This window comes from Pituophis catenifer, unplaced genomic scaffold, assembly GCF_029215685.1.
Source record: "Pituophis catenifer annectens isolate HBS135680 unplaced genomic scaffold, rPitCat1.0.hap2 SCAF_4, whole genome shotgun sequence".
Classification (NCBI taxonomy): Eukaryota; Metazoa; Chordata; class Lepidosauria; order Squamata; family Colubridae; genus Pituophis; species Pituophis catenifer.
The window spans coordinates 115,545,465-115,567,727 of NW_027256884.1; the positions used below are offsets into that span (position 1 = coordinate 115,545,465).

Below are 22,263 nucleotides of genomic sequence, written 5' to 3' on the forward strand. Positions count from 1 at the left end.
ATCTTCTTGAGAAGAAGATATCGAAGAAAAGAAATCCCAAATTAGAAGCCTTTTCTAAAAGCATGCTGGCTTGGCGGCATTTGAATTTGTTCGATATTAATAGCAAAGCAGTTATAGGCAAAGTTCAGAAAATTCAGCTTAGGAAGCTGTTATTTTTAACTTGTCCAGAGGCAACTCATTTTTTTTTAAAGGAGATATCCCATAAAGATCCAGTTTAAATGGAGTATTTATTCCTTTAAATATTATTTTAGTATAAAGTCTAACTGCCTCTAGAACAAGGGCAGAAAAAGCAAGGAATGATGAAGGCAAAAAGCCTGAAGAAGTGATCTCCAAGAAAAGGAAAATACTGCCTGATGCAAGAACCACCACCCAAAAAGCAAGGAAAAAGAGGTTTTAAAAAGATTCTCCAAAAGCAGTTAGGGAATCTGCAATGCTCCACAACCCTCACAAAACATGATGCAAAGCACTGGAGACAAGGAGCTAATCAATCATTAGCAAAAGATCTAGGACAGTGGCTGAGCAATGGCTGAGAGCAAAGGTTTTAGAAAGTAAGCTTCATTGTTTCTTTGGGCTCATACCTCCAGGGTTACAAAAAAAAAAAAAAGCAAAAGCAACAAATCAGCTTACATTTAAGCGTTTAAGAAAAGTATTTTGGTTTAAAAGAACAAAATTTAAACTGAAGTAAAAGACCTGGGTTAATCCGTTTTAAAGTTCTCTTCTGAGAGTTACTAATGTTACTGCTACCATATAAACATTACCTAACATGGATGAATTCCCCCCCCTTCATTTTCTCTCTTATGAAGCACACAGTCATAATGTAATCAGCATATTGACAGGTGCATTCTGCAAGAATCGACATCCATGGAAGACGGCTCAGTAAAATACTATGATGATAAGTTTCCTAAAATTCATTATTTTATGGAATTCACTTCCACAAGATCTGTTGAACAGAAACAGGCTTAGATGGCTTTTTTTAACAGTTTAGGTATATGCGGAGCATGGATTCTTCAAGGACTTTTAAATTATGATACCTAAAAAGATAAATATTTTTATATTTAAGTTCTAGATGCTTGAGATAGGTAACAGGGCCAATATCCTTAGGCCTTGCTTGTCAACTTCCAAAATCCCCTGGTGACTATTGACAGAAAATGGAACAATGCGTCAAGTCCTTAAAAAAAAAGGAACAGCTTTGGGTTTGCTTTTTTTTTTTTTACACAAAGGCCAAAGTTTCAATACTCTTCACAAACACAGCAAGACCAGATCCAAATTCACACATGCCATCCATCATGAAAGCTGGAAAATTCAGTCAGATGAGCTCTGACCATGCAGAGCATTAATATAGTTGCAGAGCTACTCAGCAAGTTGTCCAGGAAGCAGAGTTATCAGCAATGAAAAGAGCACCATGCCAGAAACAGCCCAGCACCACAAACTGTCACAAAGAAATATTTCGAAAGGTATCGAAGAGTCTGATTTGTCGCCTCCTGGGGCAAGTTATACGATTTTGCGACTCCCTCTATCTATCGATGCTTGCTAGAATTGCACTGCTGAAAAGCACGCCACTCATGCATAAGCAACAAATTATCGTATTAGAGTTGGAAGTTGGTGTTTTCTAACCTGTGGCCTCACCTGCCGAAGCAGTTCTTGATGCTTCAGTCGCAACCTTTCTTTTTCCATCTGCAGCTGCTGCAGTCTTATCTGTTGCTGTTGATTGGAAGTGCCACCTCCCAGGACTCCGCCGGGAGGACTTTGGGGGGCCAATGGCGGTGGCTGTTTCACTGGAGCGCTTTGGCTGATTCTCTGGTTCATAGCTGTAGAAACAAACAAAAGAGCAGGCACTGTAAAGCAGTCTTATCCCCCAAAATCCTAACATTTTGGAATATACAAGCCTTAATGCAGGGGACCCCAACAACCCCAGGCTGTGAACCAGCACCGGTCCACACCATGCCAGAAACTGGGCTGGGCAAACAAGCGAAGTCCCAATCATGGGATGCACAGAAAAATCTCTCTCTATGCAACCAGTCCCTAGTACCCAAAAGGTAGGAGGCCGCTGCCTTAATGGATTTAATAAAGGGAGAATTAGGGCCAAATATAATAGCTTCCTCACATTAAAGAACATTGAGAACAGGAAGTGAGAAGTCAGAAATGAAATAGAGTAAGAATTCCCATTTGCAAGTATAAATATATCTTGTTTACTATTTTTAACACTAGAGTAGCCCCACAGTGAGATGAGCGGCAAACACAGGTAGTCCTCGACTTACAAAGGTTTGTTTAGTGACCATTCAAAGTACAACAGCACCGAAAAAAAGTGACTTGCAACCATTTTTCACACTTATGACCATTGCAGCATCCCCATGTGATCAAAATTCAAGTGCTGGACAACTGACTCATATTTATGACCGTGTTGCAGTGTCCTGGAGTCAAATACTTTTTGAAATCTGACAATGGGAAAGCCAGGTTTCCTTAATAACTGTTTCTTTAGAACTAAATCCAACTGCAGTGATTCACTTAACAACTGTGACAAGAAAGGTTGTAAAATGGGGCAAAACTCACTTAACAAATATCTCACTTAGCAACGGAAATTTTGGGCTCAATATTTGGTCATAAGTCGAGGACTACCTATACAAATCAATAATGTTAACATGAGATGGAAAAAAGGCAAATTTATGTTTTGAGTTCACCAACACACATCGTAAGTTTAAATCTGAAGGGATAATAATGTTAAAAAATCTCACAGGCTGCAGAGGAAAATCTAGATGAGTAGGGAAAGAAAGTTGTCTTGTTAATACTTCTAATAAAGGCCATCCAGATGGGTCTGTCTGTCTGTCTGTTTGTCTGTCTGTCACTCTCTGTCTCTCTCGGAATTTCAAAGAGATTGCCAATACTGCACAAAGATAAATCCTGGAGAGTTTAAAATTGAAATCATAGTATCAGTATATATGTACAAAATTTAGTTTGTGTATCCAAGGAAGTCCTCAGAACACGGCCGTAATATATGCAGACATTATGTGATTAATATTTAGTGATACCCTTATTATTTCCAATATTATTTCAAGCAGAACAATATGGCTTAATTAAAGGAAGAATTAAATTGAATTCAAAATAGCAACTGAAGAGAGAGAAAAAAAAAACCAGGTCAGACTCCATAAACTTGGTTTATAGCCAACCTTCTCAAAATCTATTTAAATTATCCAAGCAGTTGGGCAAAACAGCTGTATTCCAATTACATGTTTTAGTCAGCTGGGTTTCTCCTAGGTCACAGAAATAAAATATTCTTAATGTAGGCTCATGTAGAAAAATGTGCCCAGCTTCCATTTCTGTTGTAAACAGACAACTCAACCAGTTCTACTGGGCTGTAAATCAAAATGAAGCTTTTTTTGTAGGCATGTGACAATAAGAACCAAACATTTTTTCACTCTCTCAACTGATTCTAAGCCAGGTCTAAGATATACAATGATTAACATTTATGAGCACAGCGTCTCTTAATAAAATCTCTGATAAAGAGAAATAAAGGCACAAAAGTGCTACTCAGCCTCTGCATTCTATCTCTATAATAGGAAACTTCAAGGACTGTCTTGCCTTTAATAGAAAAGGCAAGAAATAAATAAACAAATAAATAAAGTGAAAACAAACATTTTTTAAAAAAAACGTTAACAAATATCTTTGGGCAGTGACACTGAACGCTACAACTTTCAATCCATGAGTGAAATAGAAAAATAACGTATTTTAAAGAGATTATTAACATTATTTTAAAACATTATTAACAGGAGAGAATAATTCTGTTGAAGAGGAAAGGAGCGAATGTGAGTGTCTAGAAAAACCATACAAATTAAGTTTCAACTGTACAAGTCTCCCATCGGGGATTCTTTTTGTTCAATGCCTCTTTAGTGGCTCAAAACATACCGTAACCTCTTTTTAAATGGTGCCTAAATTAAGGAAAGGGAAAAAGTAAATAGGTAGTCCTTTATCTACTAGAATTTGGATTTATCTGTTTCCTGTTCTTTTTTTTCTTGGGTAGCAGAGAAGTATTTAAATATGGGGTTCTACACCCATACGTACCAAAGACCTCACAGGCAGACAAAAAGAAAACAAGTCATTGTTTCACAGAGGATTTAGGAGGAAAAGGGATTTGGAAGAAGTGAAGGGAACAAGTTAGTAATGCACTGTTTATCTATCTTAGTTTCATGAAACCACCATGCCTTTTAACAAGGATAATTTTAGGAAAGAATGTTGTCTAGACGCCTTCTTGCTGCTCTAATGCAGTACATTATCGAGTTATCCTTCTGAAATTATCAAAATCCAGTTTATTATATATACCCTACTCATTCTGTCTAAAAGGCAACAGTACAGTATTTATTTTTTTAAAAAAAATAAATCTGAAGACCCTGGAAACTCTTTAACTACCAGTACTTAGTAAATACAAAGAACCAAATCATAAACAAGTATATCCATGTTTCTTTAGAACTAAATCCAACTATGTTCAAAGGGCTTTACACTCTGGTTAAGTTGTAGGTAGGATTTAATGCTATGTCTATTTAAAAATAAAGAACTGAAAAGGCTCTTTATTTGAACATTCACATTTTATACATTATGGGCAAACTTAAAAGGCACAAGATTCAATAGAAAAATGGAAGACTATGCTGGCTTTAGATACTCAATTAGATGTTCTCCAGGATTCCCATGTCCATATAAACGAAGGGAGGGGTACTGATTTCAATACATTTTCTTAAGTATTTATGACAATATACACCTACAGCAAGGAAAAACAAGGTATTTCTTCATGTTAGTCATTTGATATAACACAAAGCAAAAGTAGGCAGATCTTACTTCTATATAAGAGTATCTCTACTTGCATAAGTGAATTAAAAACTGGTTCCCTGTTAGCCTTCAGTGAGAGAGTTTAATATAATTTATCACCAAGCTGTTTGACTTTCCAGTAACAGTTTCACAGAGGAGTTGTGGGTTTTGAAAAGGGTTAAGAGACATCTAGAGCGCCGCTGGAGGAAGATGAGGAAGGACTCTGATTGGATATGACACAGAGCTGCCTTTAAGGCCCATCTTGTGGCAGTTATGAGTGGTGAAACATCAACATTTCTATGCCCCTTATTGCATCCAGAGTGTCGCCTGATGGCTCTGTTCAGGACTGTGTGGTGCCTTCTGGGAGTGGGTGTGTGTGTGTTTCCGAATGATTATCTTCATGGTTGCATGGAGGACTTTGCTCCATACCTGATGGACAAAATCACTCAGATTTGTGCCCAGTTGGAACTCGTATGTGATGGTCTATGTGAAATGTCTGGGGAAAGGTCTTACCTAGTTACCTGGGAACAGTTTGATCCTGCTGGACTTGATGAAGTGGGTAGGGTCCCCAATGCTGTCAGTGCAACCACCTGTCAGTTAGATCTTTATCCTGGTTGATGATAACTTCCATATGGTGACCACCAGATGGCTTCAGGAAGTAATTAATTCCTCACTGCAGGAATGGACATTCCTGGCTCTGGTTTGCCCCCTTCTTTAAAAAAAACATCTTGTGACCCCCACCTGCCTGGACAATTTTTGTCCAGTTTCCAACTTTCCATTTTTAGAGAAGGTGGTTGCTTGAAGAGGGCCCTGGATGGAACAGATTATCTGGACTCCTTCCAGTCAAGATTCAGGCCTGGTTACAGGACAGGAACATTTGGTTGCATTTGCTGATGATCTCAGGTGAGAGTGGGATGGGGGTGGTACCAACATCCTTAATCTCTCAGCAGTCTTCCATACCATTGACCATGGTATCCTTTTGGTGTCACTGTTTGAGGTTGAGCAGTGCAGTTTTGTGCTGGTCTGGCTCCTTTCTTCCAGGCTGGTCCCAAGTGGTGCTGATAGGAGTGAGAGATCCAATCCACTTTGGCTCCTTGTGGTGTGCCGCAGGGCTTGGTATTGGTACTCTCCTCTCTACTCCTCTTTAGCTTGTGTATGAAGCCGCTAGATGAAGTTATACATCACCATAAGTTGAAGTATTTATCAATACGCGAATGGTACTGAACTCTCTATGGTGAGCCAAGTGATGTTGTCGTTGCCTTCTTGCAGTGGCTGGAGGCTATGAGGGTCGGGATGGGACACAACAGCCTTTGACTAAACTCTGGCAAGACCAAGTGGTTTTGGGTACACGGAGCTTTGAGATCCAGGAGTTTAGCATCTCTAATTCTGGATTAGGTTGTATTACCTCAGAGAGACCCGGTATCCAACTTGGGGTTCTCCTGGGACTTGCGACTTCTGCTCAAAGAGCCGGTGGCAGTCTGGGTTAGAAGAAACTATGTTGTACGCCAGTTGCATCCTTTCTTGGATTGGGAGTCCCTGCGTTCAGTCATTCAAGCCCTGGTCATCTCACATCTGGACTATTGCAATGTACTCTACATGGGGCTACCCTTGAAAAAGTATTTGGAAACTATAATTAATGCAGAATACAGTGATGTGGGCAGTTCTTGGGGCCTCTAGGGTGGCCCATGTTACACCAATGTTCTGCAAGTTGCATTGGCTACTGTTTTGCTTTTGGGTGCAATTTAATATGTTGGTTACCACCAGTGAAACCCTTCATGGCATGGGTTGATTTTTCTTTAGATCCCGAGATTTTATTAGAGATGCTCATGATTTCAGAATCTCCACACCATTAAGGCCAAGAACTCACTGTTTACATTATTTGAAAACTTAACAAATACTAACATGTCTTATTACCATTATTAACCTGCACAAGTGTGTGTGTGTGTGTGTGTGTGTGTATAAGTAACTTATTTTTAAAAATTCTCAGTATTCTTAAAATATGATCATAAAGCTTTTCAGGAATATATTTTTAAATAAAAGAAGAGAGGAAAATACACTTCTAATTATGCATTCAATTCTTGGTACAGAAGAGAAGCGTACACTTGTTTTGTGATTCAGATGTCATAGCAAAGTATGCAACTGAATAACTACTGAGTGTAAAAAGGAGAGACGCGAACCCATCTAGTTCTAGTTATCTAGTTTTCTAAGCATAATTTAGAGAAAATATCAAGCAAGCGGCGCTCGTGCCATTTTGCATTTGTCCAATACAAAAAGGACAGAACTCCATCTATTCCTCCTCCAGTCTGTAGAGCAGGGGTCTCCAAACTTGGCAACTTTTAAGACTTGTGGACTTCAACAAGTCTTAAAAGTTGCCAAGTTTGGAGACCCCTGCTATAGAGAGATGCTGAGAAGATTGTGAGTCAACGGTCATGATGGGAAAAAATCTTCTCTGTATCCCTAGAGAGAAATGAGTTCATCCTCTCTTCTCAAAACTATCAAAGTTTTAGAAAAGTTCTACAAATCCGAAACTTAGCTTTGAAAATATGATGGTTGTTTATTTATTTGTTTTATTTTTAAAATGTACAGAGCTGCCCATCATAGCTTGAAATCTGTGTGGCTCCCAATTAAAACTGGACACTTATTTTACTTGAGAATATGGCCCTTTACACACATTACCAAAAGCATTATCCTTTCTGTTTCTCCTATTTTGAATTTGTTTGAGTAATGTTGTCAAAGAAGTTTGATCAAGTCTACCTAGACTAATACCCTGATCACTGTCTCTATGAATACAGTGTCCGTAGGATTACTTTGTCAAGCACTAAAACAGGAATACCTGTTATTTATTTTGCTCCCAAAAGCTCACTGGACGCCAGTTTAGGTCTTCAGGAAAAGGGATGTACAAGTAAGAACTTGTGTGCATACTGCTGCATATTTTACTCACCAAAACATATACTTACATTGCTTGCTAACACCTGCTTACCTCCTCCTCCATTTCCTTCTACTTCTGCTACTCCCACTTCCTCCGTCCTCCAGAGCTATGCCTTCGCCTCTCTATTAGTGCTATGCTATACGGAAAACTCTGGACAAAAAACTTGCTTGAAGTTCTCTATCTGCCTGTCAAGAGCCACAGTGGGTCAATTGGAAACTTTCTCATAAAAGCTGAACTGAATAGAAAATGCAAGCAAGATGCTGCATTTCATTACCGATATTTGAGTTCTGCAAAACTGATATAAGGAAAAGCAGATGTGTTTTTACTTCATTAACTGGCGAGGAAGAAATACTCTGTGATGGCCAAAACTCAATGCATTTGATTTCCAGAGTGCTTGAACAATAGGATATCTAATGTAGCTGCTTATTTTGATTACATTCTGAATCTTGTGTTGCAACAGACTGTTTCTGCAGTATAGGTCCTGGTCCTTTAATTCTGTTTACTTTGATGGTTAACTTCTTCCTTAGTTCTTAAGCCAAAGGTTCAGCAGGGATTACTTTTAGCACGTTAGTAGATGTAAATCAGTAAATGTAAATTATTATAATAATTATTATAAGCATTATTAAATAAATAATTATTTATTCCTATCCAACAGATTTTAAAGTTTTCATAAGTAAACTTCAGAATCTTCTACTTTCAACACAGAATTGTAAGCAACCACTTTTGAAGAAGGAGGGGAAGCAAGATATACAGGGCAGTCAAACAAATAATGCTTTTGGGAGATGAAGCAACCTTTCCTATCCAATATATTTAGAGATGTATAACTTCTATCTAAAGCACTATCTTCATGTTCAACAACATCAAGAGCCGAGGTGGAACAGTGGTGAGAAAGCAGTATTGCAGGCTAACTAACTCACTACCCACAGCCAAGAGTTCGATCCTGACCGGCTCAACGTTGACTCCGCCTTCCGTCCTTCCAAGATCAGTAAAATGAGGATCCAGATTGTTGGGGGAAATATGCTGACTCTGTAAACCGCTTAGAGAGTGCTGTAAAGCACTGTGAAGCAGTATATAAGTCTAAGTGCTATTGCTATCGACAAGTCCAGCATTTTCTAAATTGTTAAATCCCAAATTTCTCTTCCCTCAGGATGGGGGGGTGGGGGTGGGATGAGGGAATGATTTCTAATATTTAATCCTTCCACTGCAATATTTCATGATTCCTCTTTTATCACTCCAAGCAATTCTAACAGAGGGGACAGGCAATGTAGGCATACTTCACCCTTTTCTGTACAAGTTCACCAAATCACTATACAAGCAATTAATGTTGATTTTTTTTTTTTTTTGCACTCATATAACTGAAATTGTAAGAGGAACAATTTCCTTGGCACAGAAATCTGCAATACATTTATCATAAGCAAAATGTTCATTTTCAAGGAAGCCTCCTTTCGCTGTTGAAAAGCAGCCTGCCTCACACTTGCCATCAGAGTTCAGGGAAGCCCTTGTATTTGGTTTTGTTCTGTTCTTGCTCTCCTTAGCTAAATAACCCACCCTCCCTTCCTTCCTTCCTTCCTTCCTTCCTTCCTTCCTTCCTTCCTTCCTTCCTTCCTTCCTTTCCTTCCACCTGGAACAGATTAAAAGCCCAACCACAAAATAATAATAAAAGAAACTTCTGGCATTTAGTCAAACTTGTCCTGACTAAGCATAGAAAGTGGGCCCAAAAAGGGAAACTATGCAGTTTCAAAAATAAAACAGTAATATGCATTTCTTTTTTAGATGCTGAAGATCTTATTTTAACTGATGTTGTCATTTAAGAATCTTAGGAAATAATGGAATGCTTAAGACAAGTAGTTATGCCCCTCCACATAAGGTAATGCCATTGAGTACTACCCTACTTCTTCCTGAAGGATGTATTTTGTATTTGTGACCTTTGTTTATTTGCAGATAAATTTTAGTTAAGTCTCACAAGTAAAGTGTGTGAAGAAGAAAAGATGAATGAAAAGAATAATTACCTGGGGGGAAAAAGAGCAAAAAACAACAACAGGACATGTTTTGACAAATCATCAACAAACAACTCAAATATGATATTTAGCAGTTCATCCATTCTTTCCCAGGAGAAGTACCCTTCCCCAATTCCAAATATAGACCATTTCCCATAGTAAAACAGGTTGAAGTCAAGACTAAAATCATCATGAAAAATCTCAGAAGGACCACCTCCTATACCAGTATTTCTCAACCTCAACAACTTTAAGATATGTGGACTTCAACTCTTGAAAATTTGCCAGCCAACATAAGCTTGATTGAAAGACTATCCCACATGAGTCCACCTCCTCCTATCCCAGCCCCTTTGGGAGGCTTGATCCCAATCAATGATATATTCTCCTAAAGATAATTTATATGGCATCTACCCCAGTGTTTTGGGGTACCAGCTGTGTGGCTTTAAGCTCAAAAATGGCCTTTTTTCCATTTTCCAGGAATGGATTGATTGAAGAGCAACTGCCAAAGATGTCTCTATCAGATGACTGAGTCGAAAACTGGGGCCTGACGGAGAGACGTGGAGGGGTGGCCAAAAAATTATGACTCAGTCTCCAGGCTGATCAGACTGTATCAAGCCATTCCTGGACTATTCCGCAGCTGAAGAGAATCGGCGTTTAGGTAGGACCAACGGCCCTTCCATTTTATAGTATTGCTTAATTGATAAATCTTTTTTCAATTGTTTACTGTTCTTTGACTACATTTTCAGGAAATATTTCAAGGTCTCATTTTTAAAATAAAAAAATTATTATTAATAATATTTTTAACACCCTCGACCCACAAGCCATTTATGAAATTTTGCACGGAAAACTGCTGGGATTAGTCTTGGCCCGTGATTGCGAACCTGTGGCACACAGAGCCCTCTCTGTGAGCATGCGCGCCATTGCCAGTTGCTCTTTTGGTTTCCGGCATGCACATGTATACCGGCCATTGGGTATTCGCGGGCGCCAGAAAGCCAGAAAATGGCCAAGAACTGGGCCATTTTTCCGGGTTGTTATCAGGCCATTTTCCAGGCTGTTTTGTGCTGTTTTTTGGCCCGAAAAACAGCCTAAAACTGCCTGGAAACTGCCAAAAAACAGGCATACGCACTCTGGCCAGCTGCTTTTCAGGTTTCCGGTGCGCACGGCCATACACACGTGTTCTGATTTGGGCACTTGGTGCCAAAAAGGTTAGCCATCACTGATCTCGGCAATCACTAAGTCAAGACGAATCTGAAAGCACATACATACAAAATTGGAAATTAAGAGTATGTATTCAACACAACTACATTTGAAAAGCAATCTTATGGTTGCAATAAAAACCTGAAAGTATCCACTACCAACCTAGGTTGCCAGGAACAAATATCAGGCAGTCTTGCTTTAGGAAAAAACTTAACCACACTTCTAATTTGCCTTTGAAAATCATATAGTATTAGGTATAATAACTGTATACATTTATGGGAAACAGATTAAGCCATGTTTTCAGGTACAATCATTATCTACAGGATTATCTATAACTTTCCTCTTTAGACACTAATGTATCTCTGTCTAAAGGCACCATCTGCAGAATGGGTGCACTCCAAGCCCCATCAAATAAATGCTGTCGTCTTATGGGAGCAAGGCTTGCACAGCTTGCAAAGCTCCAATAGCAATAGCTATTATACTTATATACCGCTTTACAGTGCTTTACAACCCTCTCTAAGCGGTTTACAGAGTCAGCATATTGCCCCCAACAATTTTGGGTCCTCGTTTTACCCACCAAGGAAGGACAGAAGGCTGAGTCAACCTTGAACCTGGTGAGATTTGAACTGCCAAATTGCCGTCAGCTGGCAGTCAGCAGAAGTAGCCTGCAGTACTGCACTCTAACCACTGCGCCATTGTGGCTTGAACACTTAAGAGTGGTTTCCTTTAGTGTTCTTCACCTATAGACAGAATCTTGCCAGACTAAAGCAACTACTGGCGTAACTACTGATATATTCTGGGAATAGCCACAGAGAAGCCATTTTAACCCTCTTTCTGCTGAACAAACTTTAGAAGCTCTGCTGCTTCTTTGCTCTCTGGAAAACAGCCCCTAGATTACATTACACATCACATTACGACACCGTAGGTTGTTGGTCTTAGAAGGTGTTGTGCATGAAGGCCAACACCAGTTTAAACATCTGTGACTTCACACTGTTGTGAACAGATAATAATATAATCCTTGAAATATTTAGCATTTTAAACATTGTTTTGTCCAATTTGAAGAAAGTTGAGATAATTATTCAAGCTATTATCAAGCAGTAGAAGTTTTCATTAAGCTCCTCCAGTTTACCGTAATTTCAATTATTCAGCCAGATGACATGAACCCCCCAAATTTGCAGAACAATGCTTTCAAATGACGTAAGACAGAGGTATAGAACTACTAAGTAATTTGTGGGCTGTGATTCCTATTCCATCCTGCTAAGTAGCCTTCAGTATTATCAAGCAGTTACAGACCCATTGTGACAACTAAACTGCAGCATCACCTGAACCCATGCACCTGCAAACCCAGCAATATGAACAGTGCGAGGATTGGAAGGAAAAAATGTTCATAGTATTTCTGTGCACCTGGATGTTTGGAAATGTGACAAGATGTGAGTGATAATTTTAAAGAAAACGGAAAAGAAAACAATCTGTATATGGAGTAGATGATAACTCCAGACTTTTCATAGGATCTAGAACACCATGGTAACAGAATGAATTATGTGCTATAAGAGTTTTCAGCTCTTTCCCCCCACCCCCTACCCATATCTTTTGAAATATTTCTGGAAAAAGAAAGGAAAAAACACCTTTCTTTTGCAACTCTCTGGAAGCTGCCCCGCCTCTGCCATTTAGAGCCAGGTGCTTATCTGTTAATAAAGTATAGGACTAAAACTGGTGAGAGATTCATGGTTCTTCACTATCAGTCAATTCAGGCCAGCTGACAGAGCTGTTATATGAAAAAATTGGAAATGTAAGTCCTATTATAGCATCTTGACTGAAATAATAATAGTAGTAATTAAAAGTTATAATGATAGTCATATGTCTGTTAGGTTTGAGAATTAAGATTCTCAAACCTTTGGTCTTCTTTTCTTATTACATAATAAAGAATGGGAAGATTTTAATGGGAAGGGAATATTTCTTTTTCTTCTTTCACTCTTGAAACTTCAGCTATGCTGCAGATCTGCATGGAAGTGTTCTTATTAAAGAAAGAGGCATACGCTAATATTTTATTGCAATTTCTTTACTTTTTCCTGTATTAGTGGCATAGCACCTTTGACTGCTTAAATTCCAAACAAAGTTCGCAGCAATTTTAAGACACAGTTTAGGAAGCCTAATTAATCACTGTAGGATTAACATATGAATACACATACACAGGATTGCACTGGACACAAGAAATGTTGCAAATTTCTAATTCTTCACTGGGCAAAACTGAAACTTTTGCATAATTTTGCTACCCCTGCATTAGCGGTTGTTTTAAAGTGAAACAAAATCAAAACCTAACTTTTTCCAGTAATCTTTACATCAAGAAAATTCATCTGAAAGGATCAAATACAAAGTGATAAATAGTACATTAATTGCTAGTATTTTAGCTCTCCCCCAAAATTATTTGGTCCTCGATGGAGTAAAAAAAATAACGCTGTGACATTATTTGTTCTAATGGGGTTTGCTTGACTCGCTTATGAATGAACTTATCATGAAAAGAAAATTATACAGAATTGGAAGTTGTAAATTTTGAAGAAAGGTGTTATGTGTACTTTTTTTTTAAATCTACTCTGCAGTTCTTAGATCAGAGTACAAGACTGATAATAATAGCTTAAACAACAAATAACTGCCATTGCTTTATTTTAATAAAACAATTATACTAACAAGAATTTATACTCCAGACAATGCCTTATATACAATAGAACAGAAATCTAAAGCAATGCCCCACGATACATAAATCTAAAGGAAGATTTGAAAGTTAAGTTAATATTCAGAGTCAGATCAGCTTCTTGCTAAGTAAGCAAACAGGCTTAAAAACTATCATGAACTAGACTTTTTAAGTTGATTTTACCCTACACACGCTGGGTAGCCTCTGTTTTTATCAACACCTAAGTCATCATGTTCAATAAAAAAAACCCTGAATTATCTTTGAAACAACTGGCAATATAAATAATCATCTCTATATTTATACAATAAAAATAACAAATAGAATAGCAGTGGGAAAAAAATTCCAATCTAAAAAAGGGATGGGAGAGGTAACAGAAAATCAAAATATAATGAGTCTGAATGAAAAGAGAGAGTTTATGGGAAGCTTTACCTTGCCCTCAAGGAAGAGAAAGGGTTACATGCTGTTAGTAGGAGTGGGCAAAGGCACAAGACATCAAGATGGGAGGGGGTGAATTTCTCAATTAATTTAAAATCATTAGCCAAGTCTCTGGCTACAGCTACTAGTTTTTAATTTAAGTGGGAGGGAAGGGTGGGTGGGTGGGTGGAGGTAAGAATTTTAAGTGCCAGGAACTTTTACCAAAACGTGGGTCAAGTCTTGGATTTAGCCAAGATGTAGTCTTGTTCTTATGGTTTATGTAGTAACTTTCTCCATCCTGGGTCACGGCTTGTTCCCATCCTTCAGGGAGCGGGTCTGTAACACAGAAGGAAGCAATTCATAGTAGGCTGTGCTATGCCTGCTGGAAAAAAGTAGCTAAACTTAAAAAAAAAGAAAAGAAACAAACCCCAGTTACTTTACATAAAACACAGCACACATGAAACTAATTGTTTTAGCATATCATGGCTCTGAGGATTTTAAGGGAAAGGAAGAATACTATAGCTGTGTTGCAATAAAACATTCGTTTCAAATATCTAGAGTGAAAAAAATATATTAAAATGCCCTAAAATTTACCCCATCTTTTAATTATTCTAATTTTTTTCCTATTGCGAAAATGAAAAGGGATAGTTATAAGTCCAGGCTCTACTGTCTGGCTTTAATATGAGAAAAAAACAACTATTCCTATTTTCATTTTTGTCTTGGCATCTTTTTCAGAATTAGCCGAACATTCATATTCCAGGACATTTCAAAACTCTATTTTGGGCACATTTCTGTTCCTATTTAGCTATGTTAATTTTTCATATTTTGTACATTATTCCTTATATTGTACAATTGTTTTTATGGAAACAGTGGAAGTTCTATGTAAAAACAATACAGGAACTCAATAAAGAGGCTGTATATATTGATACAGGCCATCATGGAGACCTTAACCATGCTTATGCTAATTTTGGGCTGGCAAATCATTGGATAGTTTCTGAGAAATAATCTCCCCCCCACTTTTATATAAAAAGCAAAAGGCCTGATAGTCTTCAGATTCTTTGAACTATCATTTCAGAAATCTCAGACCATTTTTTGATCTTTAATCATGAACTTACAGTAGACAACTGGAGGGCAACTGTCCCTGTTCTACAGAATGGGAAGGGCAATCATGTAGTTTTCACAGGTTTGGTAAGACCACAGATAAATTAGCGGATAAAAGAACTATATAAACCATTAATCAGGGATAAACTTGTTTATTAGCTGGGAACAGCAATGTCCTGTTTTAATGAGCATTGCTAATGTTCCATATTGAAACATCACAGTAGAACATGCTCCACTAAGCTTCAATAGAAAACACACATTAATTATGAGAATCTATGGAAATTATGTAGAAAATGAAAGTGATTAGCTAACAAACTTTCAATGTTATTTCAAGAAAAACAGAGAGAATGAACTCTTTTAAGTTGGGAAGGCCAACCAAGAGAGAATAAAAGGAAGATTATGAAGAGAGTAGAAAAATAGGAAAGTTTATTTGCAATATTGACTTTTTGAAAAATTCAAAACATTGAGAATAAAGTTATGCTGCCAAAATCTTTGCTCATTTCACTTTTGTTTAATAAAATCTTGAAAATATTGTATTTTTTTTAAAAAAAATAATTGATGACAGAGTTCTGCTAGTTTTACTACTCCAACTCTTTATCAAACCATGTAGCTTGAGAATAAACAAAATTGCTAAACCACTATAATTTCATCCAAAACAACTGTGGCAAATATTCTTAACTCTTATTTCCCATGCCATCCTCAAACTTTTTCAACTGTTAAATATTCGGGCTACAGTGCAGCACCTTGCTTCCTAATTGTAGGAAGTCTTGTTTATTATTTTTAACGCTAGTCTATCGTGTTAAAAATCTGTATCTGTGCCTGCATCTATCTAGGTCAGAAGTTCATCTCATATGCTGCTTTAATAAGCCATGGTTTGAAAAAAATTCAATACATTATCCAGGATAATGTATTGCATTTCACATTAGTAATATTCTTCCCCCTTCACATACGTTTTGCCCTGATCTAAGCAAATACAAAGAAGCAAACCAGAATGCCAAATTTGACCTTGTTCTGCTTAGAAAATACCATAAAGCAATTCCATAAAAATGAGGTGAAGTTCAAATAGCAATTATTATTATTTTTTGCTTTCATGTTTCAGGACAGAATCTGTAAATATACGAATATCATCTAATGCCAGATTAGGCTTGCACAAAACCGATATATCATTTAATGTTGTGAGCTGCCCAGTTATGTACTTGAGATGAGTGGCTTATATACTGTAAATAAAATAAAACCATTGAAGAATTGCCTATTTTCAACCACTAATTCTGCTTATGATTAGTATGTTGTCGAACTAAACACTAAACACTATTTTCACAAAACAATTCTGAACTTCATACAACGCCATTAAATCATGTCTCACTGTTACATCTTGGGTCAAGATGAAACAGTGTGTTGCTAAGACTACATTTGCCACCAGAATAATTTGCAGTGTTCTCTCCACATTGTTAGATACCCATAATTATCATTTTTCACCAAGCTTAGGAAGTATGACTAATTACAAATCTCTATTACTCCTCGGCAAAAAATGTCCTTTCAGATCAGCAAAGTGTTTTATTGCATAGACAGATTCAAAAATTACTACTGTGAAACTTTTACCATTCTTCAAATCATGGTTTTAAAGAAAAAATAATAATAAACACACTTATTTTGCTAAAAAATCCCTGGAGATTTCCGTAAACATCTTTTTCTGTAACTTTAAATGAACTCTTTCTCTATCATATAAACAACCAATGTTCTCACATAAAAGTCTTTCCTTTAACATGCCGATAGAACAAATAACAGTAGAACAACATGTATGTTTTTTAATACTATCATCTTTTCTTAATCTTCTAGGAAAGAGAAGCAGCAGATGAAGAATATAGGCCCATGGAACAAACCTTTAATCATTTAGAATAAAACACCTGTTTTCTTAGTCATAAAAGTATTTGCTCATACAAATGTTTTAATAAAGTCTACATTTTTATTTCAAATGGACAAGATATGGGCTGAGATGAGGATTATTAAGACCCATTTAGTTATCATTCAGATTGAGAACTTGGGTTTTATCTACCAAAATGAATGGGGAAGCTACAGATTAATAATGCAGGACTTTTCTCTCAAGGAAAGACAATTATTTCAGATCGCTCACTAGACAAAAACTTGTAGCAGACAGATATTAGATATTACTATATTTTTACTGGGGAAAATTATACATTCCAGCCAAGTTTTCTGACTGCCTGTTAATTCACAATCCTAGCAGGGGCAGAAATAAACCATTTCATCTTAGTCAGTCTGTCTGTCTGGCAATAAAGGTCATAAAATCGGGTACAACTCACTTAATGACCACATTACTTAGCGATGGAAGTTCAATCGTGGTCGTTAAGTCTAAGACTACCTGTACTAATTATTAATGTATCCTTAGCAGAATCTGTAAAAAGTGCAATTTTAGAAATCCGGGACCCATCTTCATTCAAAAGAATTCTTCCTTCACAGGTTGCCCCCCCCCCAAAAAAATCAATGTTCGTTTTGCTTCAATACTCTAGTTTGTTATTTTGTAGAGTATACTTTATCCTTTATTTCAAATGTTCTGCACATTTACAGTTTATTTTCTTTGTGTATTATATACCTGTAAGCAACTTTGAACATTATTTTGAAGGCAGAAAATTAATTATTAAAATGTTAAAAAGATGGCCGGAACGACAAGACAAAGACAAGCTTAGAAAAAAAGAGTTGGATGGCAAAATCTAATGGGAGAAGTAACACACTTCCCCCTGTACGCTCCAGTCTGATTTCCTCCAATCCAAAACCTAGTCCATTCAATTTCTCAGGACTGTGTGGTACTTTATACCTCAAGTAAAAATAGTGCTTTGAAGCACAAGGAAACAGTAATGTAACAACTGTAGGCACCCATTTAAGGCAGCTACATCTCTTCTCAAGATCACTAAGCTGCCTTCCACAGCTACAGCATGGTCTTAAGAACATACATGTATATGTTTGACATACCTTTGCTATAAAAATGTATTCCATATTGCTTAAATCACTTGGCAACATGGAATTCAGAAAATACTGATGTTTGCATATGACAAACTAAAGATGTATTTATATATGACAAACTAATGACAATAAAAGCCACTATGAAGTCATAGCAAACAAAATAATAAGAAATAAATGCACTGAGATATAAAAGAAACAAAACTGAGAAAGTTTTCAACATGACAAGGCAAAGCCTAGGAAGAGGATATTGAAGACTTGCGTATACTGTATTTTTCGGAGTATAAGACGCACTTTTCCCCCACTAAAAGTGGGAGAAAATTTGGGTGTGTCCTATACACCGTATGTAGCCCCGGCCACCCACTGGCTCCCACCCTTTGGCCTCTGCCTCCCAGCAATTTACCTCCTTGCAGCAAGCAACAAACAGCCCATTTCAGCTTCAGCATCGCCTGATTACCACAAGCAGTTGATTGTTGGTTGGATCGGTCCCCCCGATCCTCAGCTGTTTCAGGCTGCAGGGATTGCCACTGCCTATTGCCGCGCGGGCCTCCGCTGCTTGCTGCAAGGAGGCAAATTGCTGGGAGGCAGATTTTTTTTTCTTGTGTTAATCAGTCTGTGCTGAAAATGAAACTAAAGCAGACTGTTTGCTGTTTGTTGCAAGGAGGCAGAGGCAGATTTTTTTTTTCTTGTTTTCCTCCCCAAAAAAGTTAGGTGCATCTTATAGTCCGGAGTGTCTTATACTCCGAAAAATATGGTACTAATGGCATTTTGCACAAATCCTCATATACTGTTTTAAAAATTAGAATGTTTCAAAAAATTCAAGCTTACTTCCTCCACTGCCATAGCACTTTCTATTCATCAATTTCTGTTTTATTTCTCATAGGAAGTACCTGTTTGATAAATACCTATATGCAGTGGTGGGATGCTGCCGGTTTAACAACCGGTTTGGTGAGCGCGCTCTTTGGGTGTACCTAAGGCGCTTGCGCACAGGGCTGAAAATGGAGCCTTTAGAAGCTCAGTTGCTTACCTTCCAAGTCAGCAACGGTAAAAAGAACAGCGAGGGGGGGTGGAAATCAGCTGTGCCACACGATTGAGATGAGCTACAAAGCAGGAAATAAAGGACAGGATAGAACGGGGGCTGGTGGGCGGGGCCAACTGATTGTCGGCCCTACAGGTTCACCAGAACCGGTCTGAACCGGCTGAATACCACCTCTGCTTATATGGAAGACAATCTGTGTAACATCCATTTTCAGTAATAAATCTCAGCAATAATGACAAATGATAGGCATAAACTATATATACTAAAAGTTAAACTTCTTGCAATTCTCTAGAATTTTGGCTGGTTTCTCCTTACCGCTTGTTGAATTCATTATATTCTGCTGCACTGGAGGGCTTGTAGGAGCTGTAACATTCATTTGGGAAAGGAGAGTCTTCCTTGGATCCTGCCATGTTGTTGTCTGATCAATGTGACTAAAGCAAAATAGAACAAAGTGTTAAATACCACATAAGTGAAACAATATGAAATTTTATAATGAGCAGTTTAAAAATAAGCAATGAATACAGTCCCGAAAAAAATCTGCTCCAAAACATTGCAGCCACAGGCAAAATTAATGCAGAGTGTCCAAGAGTTTTTGCTGATGTGTGTTATGAAAAACAAGTCGCAGAATTTAGAAATTGCTTTTGAAATTCAGAAATATTTCAAAAGAATAAAAGTGTAATACCGTATTTTTCGGACTATAAGACGCACCAGAGTATAAGACGCACATTAGTTTTTGGGGAGGAAAATAAGAAAAAAGCTGATTGGTGGGTGGATGGCCTCCCAGAATATCCCCAATCAGCTGTTCCCAGAGGTGAACTTTAGCAACAGGTTCGTTGGTTGTGAGCTCTGCACCTTGCTTTTTTTTCAGCCTCTGAAACCTCCCTTTCAGAGACTTTTTTCAGCCTCTGAAATCTCCATCTAAGAGGCTTTTTTTCAAGCCTCTGAAACCTCCCTTTAAGGGGCTTTTTTCAGCCTCTGAAACCTCCGTTTCAGAGGCTGGACGGAGCTACATTCGGTGTATAAGACGCACCCAAATTTTCACCCTCTTTTAGGGGGGAAAAAGATGCGTCTTATACTCTGAAAAATACAGTATGTTATGTGAGGTCTTAATTTCAAGTCAAACGGAATCCTGCTGGCACATATACAAATTCATAGTAGGGCCATCTAGGGTAACATTTAGAATACTTGACAGATTGTCAAACATTGGTTTCAATCTTGAAGATGGCCAACTGGTAGTTATTCCCTGACTTGTTTGTGTTCCTAGAACAATGTTAATTTTAATAAAAGGATTTCTTCATTACACACGATTAAATCAGAGAGGAAGTATTGAAATATTTAAACATTTAGATAGGTACCTAAAATAAATGTATCTTATAATTATAGAAGACAGATTTAAGTAATAAATATATTAAATATAAATATATATTAAGTCAAATATTTCACTTGTGATCAACTTTACAGTATATAAGGCATTTATGTTTTAATGACAAACCTTTATGCATTTCTGTCTATCAATGCCCACAACATTCAGAATTTATTAGGTATAATAAATATAGCAAAAATTGTAAAGCTATCAATATCATAATGAATATTAATTAAAACATGGGCAGTTATTAATATTCACTTGAAACCTTTTTTAAAAAATGTAATGGCACAATAGCACCAAATGTATTATCAAAAGATTAAGATAACAAACGCATAAAGTTGCTTTTTTTTAAAAAAAAAGTGTGGAATATTATACTGCCTGTTACTAGATGCTTTATTTTGAATTCTTCAAAATGGAAGAATTTAAGACATAGAAATAGAGAAGAAAATTCTGAATAGCATTTTTACTATTCAGTCCCTGCAGAACTACCTACTAACTCCAAATATCATCTGTCTATCCAACAAAAACTGGAAGAATAGGCTTCCTCCAGGAACCTTCCCTAAGGGAATGCCATCTAAAGGACCACAGAAGGCAGTCCTCTCAATTGCTGCTGTTCTGTAGTTATTAGAAAGCTCATTAAAACACATTTATCAGGTATTGGGGACAAGTGTTGTGATTTTATTCCGTCTGGTAGTGGATAGTCTCTGAGTTTTGTCATATTGATTACAGATAGACCTCAACCTATGACCATTCAGTTGAAGGTTGAAAGTTAAGACGGTGCTAAAAGAACAGTAGTTATGACTGGTCCTTGGAATTCTGGCCATCCCAGCAGTCCCACAGCCATGTGATTTGCAGCTAGTTTGCACTTATGATTAGTTGCAGCCCTACAATCATGTGGTTGCCATTTGCAATGCTCCCTGCCGGCTGTTGTGACCTAGGATTACTGAGTCATTACAAGACACAATTATTCCCAAATAAACCTATTTTATTGTAACAGTTGAGAATTACGTTCATTCCCAGTTGAGTCCCAATTAGTTGCAAAACAAGTCCTTCGGAAGAAGTCCTTCGGGATAATCACCAACCTTTATCTTCTTTGACACCCTGCAAAAGGCCTTACTTGGCAAAGCCCCACGAAGTTCAGAAACAAACAAGAGACGCCAACTGGAAACAGAGTTAGCAATGTTGCTTTCCTGCAAAAGGCCCCAAGTGCCTTTGTTTCTCTTTTAAGCCTTATGGGAGGGGCCAATCATCTCCTGGCCTTACTCCAGAGTCATCCCTTTTGCTTTAGCTGCTCTTGCCTTCTGGCAGCTCTGCGCATTCATGCACTAGGAATAGGCTCCTCCTGTTCCTCTGCCTCTCTGCTGTCTGACTCTGGGGACTCCAGAGTCCGCGCATTCACTTCCAGATGGCCCTGGCCCCATCTCTGCCTCCGATGCAGAGCCCTCATCTGTGTTGTGGCCCCACCCTCTGAGCCTGTCCCATCGGAGGAAGAAAGCTCCGAGCATGAGGAAGAGGAGCCAGCCAGGCCTCCCTCTCCAGGCCCCTCCCCTCTGGCATTGTCTCAGGTGCCGGCCGAGGGAGAGGAGATCAGTAGGGAGACAGCTGGCTCGGATCAGAGTGACGAAGAAACATCATTCCTGGACGCACGCCTCCGAAGGCGTGATAAACGTTTGCAGCAGCTTAGGAGGCGTGCTAGGGATTAGAACTGAGTCACTGGACCACACCCCAGAGACTATATAATAGAACAAAAGTAAACCTTGGATAGTC

The 22,263-nt window shown here is 37.9% G+C and overlaps 1 protein-coding gene across 6 annotated transcripts in view; it reads right to left on the reverse strand.

The window, feature by feature from the left end:
* The window catches only part of YAP1 (Yes1 associated transcriptional regulator), a 78,856-nt gene that overhangs the window by 12,844 nt on the left and 43,749 nt on the right, over positions 1–22,263 (reverse strand). For 2 of the 6 annotated variants that reach the window (XM_070943979.1, XM_070943978.1), the window contains exons 3-5: positions 19,446–19,561; positions 14,240–14,353; positions 1,627–1,808 (exon numbers count right to left, since the gene is read on the reverse strand). In XM_070943979.1, the coding sequence (XP_070800080.1) occupies positions 1,627–1,808; positions 14,240–14,353; positions 19,446–19,561 (412 nt within the window). Of the gene's footprint in view, positions 1–1,614; positions 1,809–14,239; positions 14,354–19,445; positions 19,562–22,263 lie in introns of all 6 variants that reach the window. The other 4 variants (XM_070943982.1, XM_070943981.1, XM_070943977.1 and 1 more) reach the window with 3 other exon arrangements.